This window comes from Gossypium hirsutum, chromosome A06, assembly GCF_007990345.1.
Source record: "Gossypium hirsutum isolate 1008001.06 chromosome A06, Gossypium_hirsutum_v2.1, whole genome shotgun sequence".
Taxonomy (NCBI): domain Eukaryota; kingdom Viridiplantae; phylum Streptophyta; class Magnoliopsida; order Malvales; family Malvaceae; genus Gossypium; species Gossypium hirsutum.
The window spans coordinates 82,312,730-82,331,070 of NC_053429.1; the positions used below are offsets into that span (position 1 = coordinate 82,312,730).

An 18,341-nucleotide genomic window follows, 5' to 3' on the forward strand; every position below is an offset into this window, starting at 1 on the left:
CAACCATTTGATATCCACAATACCTATAATCAACAAGCATCATACATCCATCAACAAACTCACAACACAAGCCATATGCACATATATATACACAATCAAATCAACCAAATTAAGCTAATTCTCATGGCTATATACAAAACCAAACTCTTAATATTTACAAGCCATTTCAAATGACTAAATTCATTAACAACACATATACCAACATGACCAAAGTCCCTATACATGCCATATACTCAAAATACTTAAATTCAAAAGTACCAAAATGATAGTTGGATAGTGTTATGAAGTCTCCGACGATTCCCGAATCTGAGCTAGCTTTGATTTCACTATAAAACAAAAGAAAATAAACAAAGTAAGCTATAAAGCTTAGTAAGCTTGTATGAAATAAACTCAATTAATCATAAATACACAATTCAATCAATTTACTATATCAACACATAATTCATGTTAGCTAACCAACCTTCCACATATTCAAACATAATATTAGATGTGAAATTCACAAGTTTCTTCGATTCAAAACTTATACGGTTCATGCACATACCTGTACCACCTCTTATTAGTCTCACACTTAACCATTTCTTTGATATACCCGTTGAACCATTCGAAATACTATTAGATACTCGGGAATCTCACACCCTAAGTGTCACATATATAGCCGAAGCTATCTCAATCTCGTATCACATATAATGCTCACTCTCTAGCTATAAACGGATCTGCTCACACAAGCTGACAGTCATGAAAAGCTACACGGTGCTGCTCACACAAGTTGATGAGTATCCGCAACACATGTCGGATAACTCAGCCACCAGTAGGACGTACGGACCAGCACTCAAATCACATAAACCCTAATGACATGTCATTTGTATCCTAATCTATTCCTAAGGTTCAATCAGGATTTCTCGTTTGCCGAATCGTCGTTGAATATATCCATGAGATCGTATTCATAGTTTATGCAATATCAAAGCATTTAAAATACAAATATATCAATGCCTATTACATACAAACTTACCTCAAATACAAAAACGACGAAACGAGTCGATTAGTCCAAAAATTTATTCTTTCCTTGATCTAAATCTGAATTTCACTTTTTTTATCTATATAATATAAAATTTAACTCATTTAATCACCAACGTATTCAATTTAGCCCAAAAATGCACATTATAGCAACTTTACACTTTGCCCCAAATATTTTAACATTTTTACAATTTAGTCCTTATCTCATAAAAATACAAATTCATGCAATTCAACCTAAACCCATGTTAGCCAAATTTCAATTAGGTCCTTAGCAGTCCACATTTTTCATTTATATCACAAATTAACCATGAATTTTACACATTTCACAATTTAATCCCTATTTGGACATTTTACTAAAATCAATTAACAAATGTTGTTTATCTAACAACAACCATACATTTTTATCATGAAACATCAAAATACACATAGATTCATCAATGGGAAAACCCTAAACCTTTAACAGTTTTGCAAATTAGTCCCTCAGCTAGCTAGATTAAGCTACAACGATCTCAAAAACATAAAAATCATTAAAAACGGAACAAAATTATACTCACATGCAATAAAAGAGCTTGATGGTGAAGTTTCCTCCTTAAAATTTCAGCTAGAAGATGATGAACAAAAGAATTTGGTTTTCTTTTACCTATTTTAATTATTTTCTTATTAAGTTAGTTATATAACATTACTTAGTCACATTAATGATGTCCACAATTGTCCATTACCTTTATTAATGGTTTAATTACCACATAAGGATCTCCACTTTAAGGTTCCATAGCTATAGACATCTTTATCTAATAGAACACAAGTTTTACACTTTACACGACTTAGTCCTTTTTATCAAATTAAGTATTCAAACGATAAAATTTCTTAACGAAAATTTCACACAAACATAATATCATGCTGTAAACATTAAAATAATAATAAAATAATTATTTCAATTTTGGATTTGTGGTCCCAAAACTATTGTTCCAATTTAACTAAAAACGGGCTGTTACACAATTCTTCAACACGAAAATATGTATTTTGCTAATAGTCTATCAAGGATATAGACTCAGAGTTTTAAATAAAACCATATGTTCATGGTAATTACTTTCCATTCAATCCTACTATAATCAACAAAGTTATAAAGCATACAAGTCATGAGATGTCATTTGAAGCTAATTATGACAAGCTTTCTGGGATATTTATTGATGGTTTTAGAAAGACTTGGCTTGAAGGACAAGAATTCAAAACTACTTAGTAGAGCACAAAGTATGCATCCTTGCAAAGTATAATCGCCAAGAATTGGTTGCCTTCAAATTATTGCATGTCATTTAGCAAGAAGATGGGACTTTTTCTTCAAAAGGTAACTATTGTGGTCTCTTCTGATTTAGGAACTCTTATATTTGATCAAATTTTGAAGCACGTCGTGATTAAAAACAAGAGAAAGAAGCTACCTTTCCATCCTTCAAATATTATTGGAGTAGAAAAATATTATTTTGAGGATGATTTTTTTAAGAAGTTGAGCAATCTAAGATTAAGTTCTCTAGTAAGTAGAAGAGAGGATAAAATAGTTTAATATAAATGAATCCAACCGAAGAAGGCTCTAATTATGGATCTGGTCTAGAAGTTGTTCCTCCGACTACAACTGTTGACATGACTTCTTCAACACAACAAACTTCTCAAGCATCTCGATGGTGAAATAAACTACATTGACAAGTAGGTTAAACATCTCAAAAGAAATACATATTTAAAGAGATTTGATATTGGACTGATCTTCAAGCTATAAAAATCCAACACTCTCTTCTTGTTTTTTTTTCCAAAAATCTTAATTCCTGAACGAGTATATATATTTTTCTTCTCATTTCTAATAAAAATATTTATCAACATAAATATTTAAAAAAAAACCAACCCAACCCTTAACTTCATCTCTTATAGTTTTTCCTTTCATTTCTCTTTTTTCATATGTTTTGTATATTTCACTTATTAAAAAATAAAAATAAATAATAAATATAAGCCTTTTTTCATAAACATTTTTCTTATCCTCTTTCATCCACACTCGTTGCAAGAGAATATACAAATCCTCTTTTTATTCTTGTAAATCACACACCTGATTCAATTTTTTATTAAATAATAATTAAAATTGTAAAACCATATGTATTAAGAATCATATTTTTTTTCACAAACATGAGGTTTTTATTTATATTATTCATAAAATAACCAAATACAAATAAGTATTATAATTGAAATTATACATATCTTTTACCCAAAATCAAATGGCAATATTATGGGAACCAAATTAAATTTGAGTTTGGTAAGGTATTCCTAAGTTTTAATTTTACTACTATTGAAGTTATTTTTTTAATAATACTAATATTTTGAATTAATAGCCATTCAAAATTGTAAATATTAAAATTTTATAATAAAAAGTATTTTATTTAAATTTCAAAATATCTTGTGCACAAATGAAATGAAATTGATTGATAGTAAAAACAATTTAGAAAAGACAATTATATTTGAGTGACTTTATTTTTTTTCTAAGCAAATATATTGCATCATTTAAATAACCATACATATTTACATTTGATGATTTAGTATATAAAATGAATTAAAAAAAAACTCTTTTTTGGGTCTTTGATTTGTAAGAAAATATTATTAAATGTTTTTTATTATTTTATGTTTTTTTAAATTAAGAAATTCGATTAAAAAGAAATGTTTTCTTACAAGAAGCATAGATGAAGAAGATGATTAGAAGTTTGGAAAATAAATAATGTTGCAATATCTTTCCTGAGGGAAAAACTTATATTTAATATTTTATCGTAATTGTTTGAATAATAAAATATAAATGATATCTAAAAAATTTTACAAATGAAAGAGAAAACTAGAATAGGCTGATTTGAGTTTTTTCTTTTCTTGTGTTTTTACTTAAATAAATAACATACATTTTAGAAATAAGAATAAAATCATCATTGTTTGAGAATTAAGATTTTATAATACAGGGAAAATCTCCTTCAAATGTAGCATACTTCCAATGACTTCAATCATATAAGAACACTTGAAGACCAAAAAGAGACCCTATCCTAACTAATAATAATAAAATATTAAGCAATGCAATGTTTTTTTAGCTATTGTTGAAAAGCCTTAAGAGGGTCAACATGGTCAATATCAGATAAAATGGGGAGATCAATAGCTAGATTGTTGAGGCTTAAGCCTCCTTCATTTAGCTTCTTCATTACTTCCTCAAATACAACCTTGTTGCCTTCTTGTGTCAGGTGTAAACCATCCCTGCATTCCGACAAATATTATTATATTAGCATAATATGTTGTTTCTCAATGTAGAATATATGTACATAAAATTTATTGTGCGAATGGGGTCTCACTTAAAAGTCAACCTCCTAGACCGAATCTAATAGCACAATATATCATTACAAAATATTGAAAGATAAATAAAAATAATAAAGAACACCAAAAGTTTAACGAGATTCGATAAATTACGTCTATGTCCTCGGACTTTACTAACTATATTTCACTGCAAAAGATATAAGTGAAAATTACAAATAAGAAAAGAAAAAATTACCTTATAAAGAAAATTATAAATTTTGGTACGATTCAAAGGTGGAGAAACAATCCCTATTTATAGTAGTACAAACTCTTCACAAACTTGTATTTTTTAGATGTGGCATTGTGTTTTTTCAACAAGTATTCACCTTAGCAAATTTCCACCTCTTCAACCTTCTTATAAAATAGCATTTGATATCATCTTCAAATTTCAACCTTCAAGTTTTAACATTGATCATGTCCAAACATAGTTGGAACTTGACTGCAGTCACAACCTAATCATCACATCAACAAGATTCTCAGTGGTTGAAATTTTTGGGATCTTTACTCCACCTTCTTTTAGAATCTCTCATACAAAATGATATCAGACATCAATATTCTTTATCCTTGAATGATAAACTTGATTGTTTGCTAAATGAATAGCACTCTGACTATCGCAATGTACTTTGACATACTTCTACTTAATTTCTAGTTTACCAAGGAACCCTTGGAGCCAAATTACCTCTTTTACAGCCTCTGTGATTGTCATATACTCCGTTTCTATAGTAGACAAAGTAATTATTGACTATAAAGTAGACTTCCAACTAACTTGTACCTTTGCAAGAGTAAACACATAACCAGTACTTAGTTCTCTTTTATCCAAATCTTAGTTCTCTTTTATCCAAATCACCAATATAGTTTCAATCAAAATATCCAACCACACCCTGATTATCTTCCTACTCAAAAATCAATCAATATCATTATATTCTGAATATATTGCAAAATCCATTTGATAGCTTACCAATGCTCCTTTCTTGCATCATGTATATACTCACTCATGACCCCAACTGTTTGTAAAATGCCTGGTCTTATACATACCATAGCATACATTAAACTAGTAAGAACATTTGCATATGGTATCTTTGACAGATATTCTCATTTTGCATCATTCTTTGGCGAAATAGAGGCATTAAGCTTGGAAAGAGGAGCAAGAGGAATGTTAACAAGTTTTGATTTTTTATTCATGCCAAAACATTTTAGCAGTTTTCTCAAATATTGTTCTAAGCCAAACAAATCCTCTTCAAACTTCTATCTCAAGTTATCTCCATGCTAAGGATCTTCTTTTCTTCTCTAATATCCTTTATCTAAAAATTCCTTATTCAATTGTGTCTTTAGCTTCTCAATCTCTATTTGATTTTTGGAAGCCATTAATATATCATCAACATAAAGAACTAGATATATAAGAGAAATATCTTGAAGCTTGCGAAAATACACACAATGATCATATTTGCTTTTTATGTAAATCTATTATGTTATAAACTTTTCAAATCACTTGTACCACTGCCTAGGACATTTCTTTAAACGTACAACAATTTTTAAAGTTTACACACTAATTTTTTTGAGCAACCTTGAGTCCTTCTAGCTGAGTCATAAACATTTCTTCTTCCAAGTCTCAAAGTAAAAAAAGAGTTTTTACATCCAACTATACTAGTTCCAAATCCAATTGTACCACCAAAGCCAATAAAATTCTAAGGAGAAATGCTTCACAACTAGAGAAAATACCTCATTGTAATCAATTTCCTCCATCTGAGCAAAGTCTTTTCCCACTGATCCTACTTTGTAGAAAACATCATCTTGACTAGAAAATCATTCTATCTTCATAAACCCTCACTTGCATCCAATCTTCTTTCCTTTTTCTAAACTAGCTAGTTTTCAAGTTTAATTTTTATAAAGAGGCATCATTTCCTTTTTCATGGAAACCCTTCAGTTTTCTTCTTCTAAAATTTGAATTGGTTTATTAAAACTGGTAGGAATGCCTTCAGTTACAATTGGGAATGCATAAGCCACCATATTAGCAAAGCGAGTAAGCTTTCTGATTATTCTCCTTGACTTATTATTTGCAATTGATTCAATTTTCTAAGAAAGTTCTTCGGTCTAAACCTCCTTTTCACTAGAGCCTCCTTCTTCTTTTAGTTCCTCCCTACTAGAGTCTCCTATCAGAGGAGAACCATTACCTTCTTCCTTTGTTGGAATCACCACTCTTTCAAACTTTAAATTATCTGATTACTCCCTTTGCGCGTTTGAAAACATGGTAGATTCATCGTGTAATAGCCCATTTTTCAGTGAAATTAGAACAGTGGTTTCGGGACCACAAATTCGACCTAAAAATAAGGTTTTTTATTTCATTATATGACCTGTATTATAATAGGCATGTCGTGTAAAAAATTTGATACGAAAATTTTATCGATTAAGTGTTTAATTAGAAGAAGGACTAAATAACATAAAATGCAAATGTTGAATTCTAGTAGCTATAAGGATTAAATACCTATAGAATTCAAATCTAGAGGTCCTTATATGGTCTTTATATGGGTCGGAGTAGCGGAGGACTCAGCGGTGGCCACACGATTTTCCACTTATACTATTTTTTTTGTTTACTTATGATTTAATTTATATTTGGGGAAAATTTGATGTAATTAAGCCTTTACGAATTTTTTCTTAATTTGGGATTTTGTAAAGTTTTACGGTTTTTACTGCTAGTAGTAGGAAAACTCAGGTTTTCAAAGGAATCAAATGTTTTCCGAAACTACCACGCATACAAAATGGTTTTAAAAGCTTCCGTAAATTTTAACGTTTTGAAAATGGTTAATGATTGAAAATAAATGACACGTTTTAGAAGATAGCATAAGATAATCAAAAGAGGTACCTACGGAGAAATGGTCTTAACATCATTGCAATTTCTAAAGCACTATCATGTGACATCATCAGATTCGGCCATAATGTCTAGGCCGGGTCTGAGGTGTTACAAAATCACAGTGGAAATGAAAGTAAATGGGCTTAAATGGTAATTATACCATTCATAATGCTAGTGGACAAAGATGGGCATGAGTTTGATGTTTTGTTTAACTAATAAACAAGGTTAAAAAGGTAATTTAATAATTAAACTAAATATGGTAAAAGTTTAGTGTCATCTTCCTCATTCTCCCATCACCACCGAAATAAGTGAAAGAGGAAGCCAGTTTTTCACCTTGAAGGTTCAGTCAAGCTTGATTATTACATTGAACTGATTTTAAACCCCGTTTTTAATGATTTATATGCTTTTAAGTTTGTTTTAACGTAATCTAGCTAACCCGGGGTTCAATTTGTAAAACTATTAAAGATTGAGGATTATGCCAAGAATGTTTTTGAATGGTTCTTGATGTTAAATGGTAGATTATGAATCCCTGTTGATAAATAAACAAGATCTGTAAAGTGATTTTTGATAAAATCTACATTTAGGGATTGATCAGTAAAAATGGTAAAAATTCATATTAAAATTATGAAATGATGATTTATTTTGGTTGGTTTAAGTCCCTAAAGATTTTGGTTAGCTTATAAAAAGGATTAAAATGCTTAGATTTCCATTTATAAGCTCTAAGACTAAATTATGAAAAAGTTAAAATGTTAGGGGTAAAATAGTAATTTTGCATAAATATGAAATGTGGAATAAATTGAATACTATAAGTATTAAATGGATTTTTGTTTATTTAGATAAAGATAAACCACGTATAGACCTAGATCAAGGCAAAGAAAAAGCTTCGGATTAGCTTATTTTAACTTCTATGCCCTAGTTGTCGAGGTAAGTTCATATGAACGATTGTTATATTCATGTTATTCAAATGTATGTTTATTATGTATTCATAATGTAATTGAATGATGAATATCCAAATCAATGCTATGGCAATTATCGAGTCCCGATTGGACTTTGGACTTCGTAGGATACAAATGAAATGTTATTAATGTTTTAATGTTTCAAGTGCTAGTCTTGAATGTCCTACCGATGGTTGAGGTCCTGCATTCATTACGGATACTCCATAGGTCGTGTGACCAACATCGTGCAGCTTACATTCTGACCCATAGCTCGTGTGAGCAATGATGTAATGGGAAGGTTATGGTTATGTAAAGGCACATTTTGTGTGAGCTTTTTAAGAGTATCAAATGAAATTCTAGATCGTTCAATGGGTATGAAAAGGAAATGAAATAGTAAGTGTTCAAATGGAATGTATCATGAACTTATGAAAAGGAAATGGTAACCTAAATGATATGAATAAAGGTGCAAATTACTTGTTATAGATGAATTCTTTTACACCATGTAAACTTGTGTATTTGATGTTGTATATAAATGCACTAACTTGTGTATTTGATGTTGTATAGGCATTATGCCAAGCTTATGGTTTTAGTTGGTATTACGCTCATGCTATTTACATTATGCAAATGAAATGATAAGTTGTGTTTAAGTTATATGAGCTTACTAAGCATTAATTGCTTTTGTAGTTTCTTTCCTATGTTTTATAGTTTTTTGGAAGCTCGTTGGAGATCTATCACACTATCAAGCATAAATATCAGTAGTTTTTTTAATGTTTTGGCCAATGTTATAATGGAATATATAGGTGGACTTGTAATGGTATTTTAGTTGAATGTTTAGTTGATGATTTGGTATGCATAAGTTGTGTAAGTTAACTTTGTTGGTACATTTTATGCCTTGCTAGTTTGTGTCACTGTCTCTATTTCATGTTGCATGTTTTGAATGGCTTATATGGTATGTTTTGAATTGGTATGATTATGGTGAAGTTATGATATGTTGTGGAAAGTATTGAACTATATATTAATGGTTGAAAATAGGTAAAGTTGATATGTTTAGGTAAGTTTTGATGATTGCATTTGAGGTGCCTTTGGATGACAAATTGGTTAGTTGATTCAGGTATTGAATAGCATATGCATATGTATGTTTAGGTAGAGTTGGATGCCTTGAAGTGATGCACAAATGGTTGAAATGTTTATGCATGAAATAATGATGGAAATGGTTTGTTCTAGCTGAATTTTTAGTCTACATAGCTTGAGACAGGGCGTGTGTGGCACACGGGTGAGAGAGAGCTTTTTCATGTTCATTATCTTCTTCATCCTACCTTAAAGCTTGTGTCTATGGAAGCTTAAGCCTCTCACGGGTGAGCCAGCATAAAAATTGATTCAGATTAGCTTATAAAGAGGAGGCCTAAGTGTGAGACAAAAGGAAATAGAGAAATTCAATTAAGTTTTCTAGGAATAGTATTCTCTACACGATTCTTTCTTATTTCTTTCTAAATGATGGTGATTACTCTCTGTTTTCTGTTTGTATGGAAGTAGACATGAATTCTTGGATAAATGTTTTCTTATCCCATCTTTCTTTTTTTATTTAATCTTGGGGTTTGAATGTTTCTTAACACAGAAGTGTTATTGCAGTCACTGACGCTGGAAAGTATAGTGATAGTTCGAGCCAACAAGCATTACAATGGAAGTTGAGTAAGGATTAGAGGAATTTAGACCACTTGTTCTTAATAGTGCCATATTTCCAGCATCGGAAGGTGGGGTTAATATGCATGTTTAAGTCTCAGATTAAATAGATGAGTGATACTTGGTAAGATATACATTGAAATTTGTTGCCTTGACAATCACCTATCCTTTTATACCTTGTGAGCACTTAGTTTTCTACTGAAGATTCATGTTAGAGATCCCAGTTTATCATTATCATATTTTATTCTATTGTTTTCAAGTTGTTGCTCTGACAACTATCCTCACAATTTATCTTGTTTGTATCTAGTTATTGCACTGACATTAATAGACAAAAGACAACCATCCCTATATGATCGATATTTGATAGACTCACATATGTCTACTATACTTGCATCAGCAATGTATGCTTGCACATTATTGTTGTGATGTTAAACAACCGATCAAGTTTTTGAAGTTGTTGCCAGCAATGGAGTTTGTTTGATGTTTATTTTTGTTTTTGTGTGTTTTTTCACTTTATTTTCCTTGTATAATATTTAGTATTCACTAACTGGTTCTTCTTTGTTGCTATTTCTTCAACTTCATTTTAGGTGTGTTATGACCTGAAACAAGTCAGATTTTCTTGTCAGTTTTGATCCAAAAATGGAAAGGATTGTTCGGAGTAGACTTTAAAAACAAAGAAATATGGCTCTACCATGAGACAAATCAACCATACCCCCGATACAATAGCAAAATATTAATAACCCATTGTTGTCGCGAGATGCTCACCTACAAACTAGAAGTATACGAGATTTTGTAGTACCTGTCTTGAATGATTTACAACTAGGAGTTGTTACGCCAGCAATCCAAGCTGGGAATTTTGAGCTCAAGCCAGTAATGATTCAAATGCTGAGTTCTAATGGACAATGTGCTGGACTACCCCATAAAGATGCGATAAAATATCCTAATTTCTTTTTGTTGATCTGTGCTTCCTTTAGTCAAAAGGCGTTCCTGATGATGCCTTGAAGATGTAATTATTTCCTTATTTCCTTACAGGGAAGAGCCCGTACTTGGTTTTTTGGGCTACTTATCGGATCAATTACTTCTTGGGATGCACTAGCAACACTGTTTGTTTTGCTATTTAACCCACCAACAATGAATGCTCGCCTTCGAAATGATATTACTCTTATCATCAGCTGGATGATGAAAATATTCACACCACATGGGAACATTATAAATCTTTACTTCGACATTGTCCTCTGCACGACATTTAACCAGAAACACAAATTGAGATTTTTTACAATGGGTTGAATTCACATACAAGGAAACTTATCGATCATCAGCCAATAGACCTCTGTTGGATTGTACTTATAATGATGTTGTGAGAATTCTTGAGAGAATTGCTCAAATTGATTATCAATACCTTATCTCCAAAGCTACACAAGAAAAAACTACTCCAGGAGTTATTCAATTGGATGCAATAACCAGACTAAGTGCCCAAGTTTCTTCTCTCACAAACATGATTAAAAATATGCAAGGGACTAGTGGCGTTGCACCTATACAAGTCACTCAGCAAGTTGATGTTCCTACTTTTCTTGTGAGATTTCTAGTGACAACCATAGCTATGAAGATTGTCCGCAACATGCAGAGAATGCATGTTATATTAGTAACATCGGCAACAATTCTTATGGTAACTCTTACAACAACTCTGTCACAACCAACTATTTTTGGGAACTCAAAATGCTGTGATATTCAGATATGGGAATACATCTACTCAGGGCAATTGTAATCCAAGACAAAGGAATTACAATCTACAATTGTAGAAACTACAACCAGCACACTCAAATGCATACACAACAAGGCCAAACACATCCACACCAAATTTTGATGCAGCCACAACACTCTTCAATACCAAATTAGCATGTTCAAGGACATTGACAGCAACCGTACACTCAAGCTTCTAAATATGACCTGTTAGCAACTCTTGAAGCATTAATGCAAAAGTATATTACTCACATGGAAGCTATTGTACAAGAGAATTCATCTTTCATTCGAGCATTGGACGCACAATTAGGACAACTTGCTTCGAATTTGAATACTTAATCACTAGGCTCATTACCTAGTGACATGAAAAATCCTAGCCTGAAGGGGAAATAACATTGTAAGGCTCTCACTCTTAGGAGGGGTAAACAAACTGGTGAACCATTTATAGACTCTACTGTAGCACTTCAAGATACGGATGGAGTGATCAATAGTGAGAAGGTTGAATCTGAAGAGTTTGCCGATGAATCAAACAAAGAAGTTCCACAAATTTTCACTCGTATGCCTAATGTCTAACCTTTGAAACTATCGACGCAATCGAAAGTGTCGACGCAAGCAGATGTATCTCTACCTTTACCTTTCCCACAAAGATTCAGGAAGAATGAGCATGACAAGCAATATTTGTAGTTCCTGGACACACTAAAGCAACTGCAGATCAACATTCCTTTAGTATACACTCTAATACAGAGTTATGCGAAATTTATGAAAGACCTCTTATCCAAGAAGAAGAAGCTCACTAATATTGAAACTATTGCACTCACAGAAGGCTGTACTGTTGTTTTGACAAAGAAGTTGTGCCCTAAATTGAAAGATCTTGGGAGCTTTACCATTCCATGTTCAATTGGAAATCATTATCTGGGTAAGGCTTTATACGAATTAGGAGCTAGCATTAACCTAATGACACTATCTACATTCAAAAAGTTAGGAATTGGTAACATGAAATCTACTGTAGTGACATTACAACTAGCTGATCAATCATTGGCTCAACTTGAATGACATCTTAAATATGTCTTAGTTCGTGTGGATAAATTTGTTTTTCTGACTCAGTTCATCATACTCGACTGTGAGGCAAACAAGGAGGTTCCCATTATCTTGGGATGACCATTTTAGCTACCGGACAAACTCTTATTGATGTTTACAAAGGTGAACTAACAATGGGACTTAATGACGAGCAAGTCAACTTCAGTGTTTTTGAATCTATTCAATGTAAGGACAAAGAAGAATGTCATATTATCGATGTGCTAGATGACCTAATTAAGGAAGAATTCAATGACCAAAGCAAAGTACTTTCTGAAGAGTTTGCAGTGACATCTGATGTCAAGTCCTTAGACGATTGTGACAGCATGGTTGAAGCTAATAATCTTGAGCTCAATCATGGATGGCAGATTGAATCCTTAGACCTAACCAATAGAACAACCCCAAATTTCAAACCATCTATTGAAAAAGCTCCTACTCTGGAATTGAAACTACTACCTCCTCATCTTGAATATGTCTTTCTGGGTGATCACAATTCTCTCCTAATTATTATCTCTGCAACACTAGATATAACTCAATAAGAGAAATTGGTCTATATTCTTAAGTAATATAAACGAAATATTGCTTGAAGTATTGCCGATATTCAAGGTTAATATTAGTCCTTCTTTTTGCATGGAGAAGATCAAGTTGGAAGATGAAGGCAAGCAATCGATTGAACAACAAAAAAGATTAAACGAGAAGATGAAGAAAGTTGTCAAGAAGGAAATCATAAAAAGGCTTGATGTTGGAATTATTTACCCGATTTTTAATGCAATTGGGTAAGTCCAGTGTAATGCGTAACTAAAAAGAGTGGCATCACTATGGTTCGCAATGATAAGGATGAATTAATTCCTACACGTATTCCCACGGGATGGTGAATTTGTTTGGATTATCGCAAATTGAATGCGGCCACAAAGAACGATCACTTCCTACTTTCTTTCATTGACCAAATGCTGGATTGGCTTACTAGAAAGGCCTATTATTACTTTTTAGACAGCTATTCTGGGTACAATAAAATTGCTATTGCACCAAAGAATCAGGAGAAAACAACCTTCACCTACCTCTTTGGTACTTTTTCTTTTCGTCGTATGCCTTTCAATCTTTGCAATACACCAACCAAATTTCAAAGGTGCATGATGGCAATATTCTTAGATATGATCGAAGACTCTTTGGAGGTTTTTATGGACAATTTCTCAGTCTATCGGAATGATTTTGATCATTGCACTGAAAATTTGGATAAAATATTGAAGTGATGTGAGGACACACATCTTGTCTTGAATTGGGAAAATTTTCACTTCATGGCAATTGAAGGCATTATGTTAGGCCATCGCATCTCTATTCAAGGCATTCAAGTAGACAAAGCTAAGGTGGAAATCATTGAGAAATTACCATCACCAACAAACTTGAAAGGTATTCACAGTTTTCTTGGACATGCGGGGTTTTACTAAAGGTTTATTAGAGATTTTTCAAAAATTGCAAAGCCCTTATGCTCATTGCTGGAACAGAATTGAAAATTCTTCTTTGACGATGCATGTTTGGATGCATTTATTCAGTTAAAAAAGTAGCTAGGGAATGCACCTATTGTCATTGCACTAGATTGGTCCCAACCTTTTGAAGTTATTTGTGATGCATGCGACATTGCTGTGGGTGCGGTTCTAAGACAACAAAAGGGAAAAATATTTCACACCATCTATTATACTAGCAAAACTCTTACAGAGGCTCAATTCAATTATACCACCACAAAGAAAGAATTGTTGATTGTAGTCTTTTCTTTCAACAAGTTTTATTCCTATCTTGCCGGTGCAAAGGTTATTGTATTAACTAATCACTCGGTGTTGAGATATCTCTTTGCTAAAAAGGATGAAAAACCAAGACCGATACATTGGATAGTACTGTTGCAAGAATTTGACATCAAGATAAAAGACCATAAGGGTTTAGAGAATCAAGCTGCAGACTATCTGTCTTGATTGGAAGTTGGTAGCAAAGAAGAAAACATACTTTAAATTGTTGATGCATTCCCAGATGAGAAGTTATTTTCTATAGATGCAACTCCTTGGTATGTGGATTTTGTTAATTATCTAGTGTGTGGAAAACTCCCATTAAGTGTCACAGGCTATAAAAAAAAGATATCTTCATGACATAGTGAAGTATCATTGGAACGAGTTGTATTTATTCAAGGTATGCAATGACAACATCATTCAACATTGTGTTTCAAAAGAGGAAATGCTTTCAATCTTGAAGTATTATCATGATGCTCCTTATGAAGGTCATTTCGGTGGTATGAGAACTATTGCTAAAGTTCTCCAATCAGGATTCTACTGGCTGTCATTATTCAAAGATGCCTACAATTTTGTGAATCAATGAGATAGGTGTCAGCACATCGATTCTAGATCCTGACGCAATAAAATGTTACAGTAGCCAATTATAGAGGTTGAATTATTTGATGTTTGGGGTATGAATTTTGTGGGACCCTTTTTGAGTTTATTTGGACATCTTTATATATTAGTAGCTGTTGACTACGTCTCGAAGTGGGTTAAAGCTGTTGCAACCCCAAAGAATGATGCAAAGACAATGTTAAATTCTTTTCACAAGCATATACTCACCCGCTTCGGTACACGAAAGGCATTAAACAGTGAATCGCACTGAAGAGATATAGATTTAATCATAGAATGGCTACTACTTATCATCCACAAATGAATGGACAAGCTGAAGTATCGAATTGACAAATTAAGAACATTCTTGAGAAGGTTGTAAACCCTTTGAGGAAAGATTGGTCTTTCCGATTGGATGAAGCTTTATGGCTATTGTGGACAGCATACAAAAATCCATTAGGGATGTTGCCGTATCAATTGGATTTTGGGAAAGCATGTCACTTGCCAGTTGAATTAGAATACAAAGCAATGTGGGCAATTAAGCAAGTGAACGTGGACTATGAAGCGAATGGAAAGAAAAGCTATTGGATATCAATGAACTAGAGGAGATTAGGAGAAATGCCTATGAAAATGCTATGATTTATAAGGAAAAGGCTAAACGATGGCATGACAAGATAATTTTACAATGATAATTTATCGCGGGTCAACAGGTTTTATTATTCAATTCTCAACTTAAATTGCACCCAGGTAAATTGCGTCCTTGTTGGTCTAGACCTTTCGAATTTGTCGACATATTTCCTCATGGTGCAGTCACAATTCGAGGTTTACATGATGGACACCAATTCAAAGTAAATGGACAGAGGCTGAAACACTGTTTTGGCAACAGTGATCAGGAAAAGACCATTAAATTGGTCGAAAAGTTTTAATTTTTAATTATGAGTCCATGATTTTAGTTTATTTTATTTATGTTTTGTTAAAGTTTGTCTTCCTTTCTTTTTGTAGAATAATTAGGTATTATTGTCGACGTATCAAAATTTTGCTGTCAACGCATTCTGTAATTCTGTACTACCATTTATAACTCATTAGAATATAGGGAAATTCAGATTCCACCATTGGATAAAAAATCACTCAGCTGTTTGATCCTTCTGAACAAGCATAATTTCTATTGGACAACTATTCCTACCAGCTTTATATCTCTCCATAAAACAACACTCTTCTTCATCTTCCTCTTTCACTCACTATAAATCCTCCACTGCACTGACTGTAACACTTTTAAGAACCATTTTTATTTCCTTTCTCTTCTCAAGATCATATCTTTTCAACTTTAAACCATTTTCCCTCAATTAAAGATGGCAAAAATGAGAGGCTCAGTCAAGAAAGCCACCAAATCTGCTAAAGAACTTGCAACCTCTGCTACTGCAGTTCGTGAATTGAAATCCCCCAAGCCAATGAAGAAAACTAAGCCAGTAATCTTTTTGAATAAAGTGGCAGAGGAACGATTGCAAGACAACATGTTGAAGCAAAACTTCCACCCTGAATAGGGCATTTCCCTTTCGCAAAAATAAGACTTAGGTAAGTAAGTCTATAAAACCATCTCGAAGTTGACGTGGAAAACTTTTTGCACCCATCCTTGAAGGTATTCTCCTTCATTGGTACATGAGTTTTATGCTAACCTTTATGATCATGAGTTAGAGTTTATTTTTGTTCGAGAAGGCTTAATACCATGGGACGCTAAAAAATCAACGAGCTGTACAACACCAAGGTGGATGTATATGAACACTCCGAGTTCATTGAGGATATCACAGATAAAAAATGAGATCTATTGGTGAAAGAATTGTGTGTCAAATGAGCATTGTGGATGGGTTCCCATCAAAAGAATTAAACGATGCACCATCGCTTCCTGATGTTACCAAGCAAAATCTAGTTTCATTTTGTCAACTGTAGGCTAAAGCCCTCTACTTACAGCACCACAGTTACCCTTGATAGAATGTGTCTGATACATTCTATCGTCAAGGGCAGAAAGATTGATGTTGGTGCAATACTTCATCAGGAAATTGCTAATTGGCCGCAAGGCAAACTAGAATCTTGGTTTTCCCATCATTGGTGATGTTATTGTGCCAACAAAAAGAAATTGTATCTTGTGATGGTGAGGAAGTCCTGAAAAATAAGGGCCCGATCAATAAAGCCTCTATAGAAAGAATGCCTTATGGCAAAGATATACCAATACTGAAGGAGTCAGAAATAAGCAAGACAAGGAAAGGCAAAACCAAAGCCGACAACAAAGGAACAAACCTAAATGTAGAGACATCATTATGGCGTAAAATGAAAGATGTCGAAAAAATGGTCAATTCCATCAACAATAGACATATCAGGCTTGTCGCTACAATAGAGAATATAGAGAAATCCCAGAATTTGTTTTATGCTTATACCAAAGCCTGGAACATTTCTATTGTAGCCACATTAAGCCAATTGAGCCCATCCCTACTACCAAAATTCCCAGTGTTTCCACCAATCATTCAAGATTATGAACTTTCATCTGTGGATAATGACTTAAAAGACCAAGACAAATTAGTGGAATCCCCTCCCATTGTGCAGGTCTCTAATAATGACAAAGAAGAGAAATCCAGGGACATCGAAGAATTCTTGTGAAAGATTGATAACTTGTCCAAGGATGGTACTTTTGCTGATCAAGAGGACACTATTATTGAGAAAGATGCTGCTGCTACAGAAAAGGAAGTTGTTGCTGAAGAAGAAGAAGTTGTTGAAGATGAAAAAGGAAAAGAAAAGGAAGATTCTGTTATTAACATTGTCACCGCACCCGAGTCTGTGGGTACAAATACTGATAATTTGGAGTGAGATGGAGTGAGACTGGCGGAAGTTGTTGAGGTACCCAGTGAAGAGCAATACAATTCATTGGCAAAAGTGGTCTACATTGGACCACTCCAGGTCGCCTCTTCTACACAGGAAGCAGACAGTGATGCTGGGGCAAAACCAAAAACTGAGGAGCAATCTGAACACCGTGTAAAGCCCAAAGAAAAGAAAAGAAAGTGTTCTAAAGATAAAAAAATGAAAGAATAAAGAGGAAAAAGAAACATTGCAGCCACATCGACGACTGAGGATAACTAAGTTAGTTTATTTTAAGCTTTCGCTATAGTATTCATGTGTTAGTTTATTTTAAGCTTTCATTATAGTATCCATGCATTGCATGTAGCTATAAGTTTTATTTTGATAAGTACACATTGCCATTGCATTTTTATTGTCATTACATTTTCATGTTAGTGCATTGGGGACAATGCAAACTTTAAGTCTGGGGAAATGCACATG

The 18,341-nt window shown here is 33.1% G+C and overlaps 1 protein-coding gene across 1 annotated transcript in view; it reads right to left on the reverse strand.

Annotated features, from left to right (window-relative positions):
* Positions 1–3,866: 3,866 nt before the first annotated feature.
* LOC107961730 (GDSL esterase/lipase At5g45920) overlaps positions 3,867–18,341 on the reverse strand; it is a 53,801-nt gene continuing 39,326 nt past the window's right edge. The window contains exon 5 of the mRNA XM_016897819.2: positions 3,867–4,275. Within this exon, the coding sequence (XP_016753308.2) occupies positions 4,116–4,275 (160 nt within the window). The 3' untranslated portion in view covers positions 3,867–4,115. The remainder of the gene's footprint in view (positions 4,276–18,341) is intronic.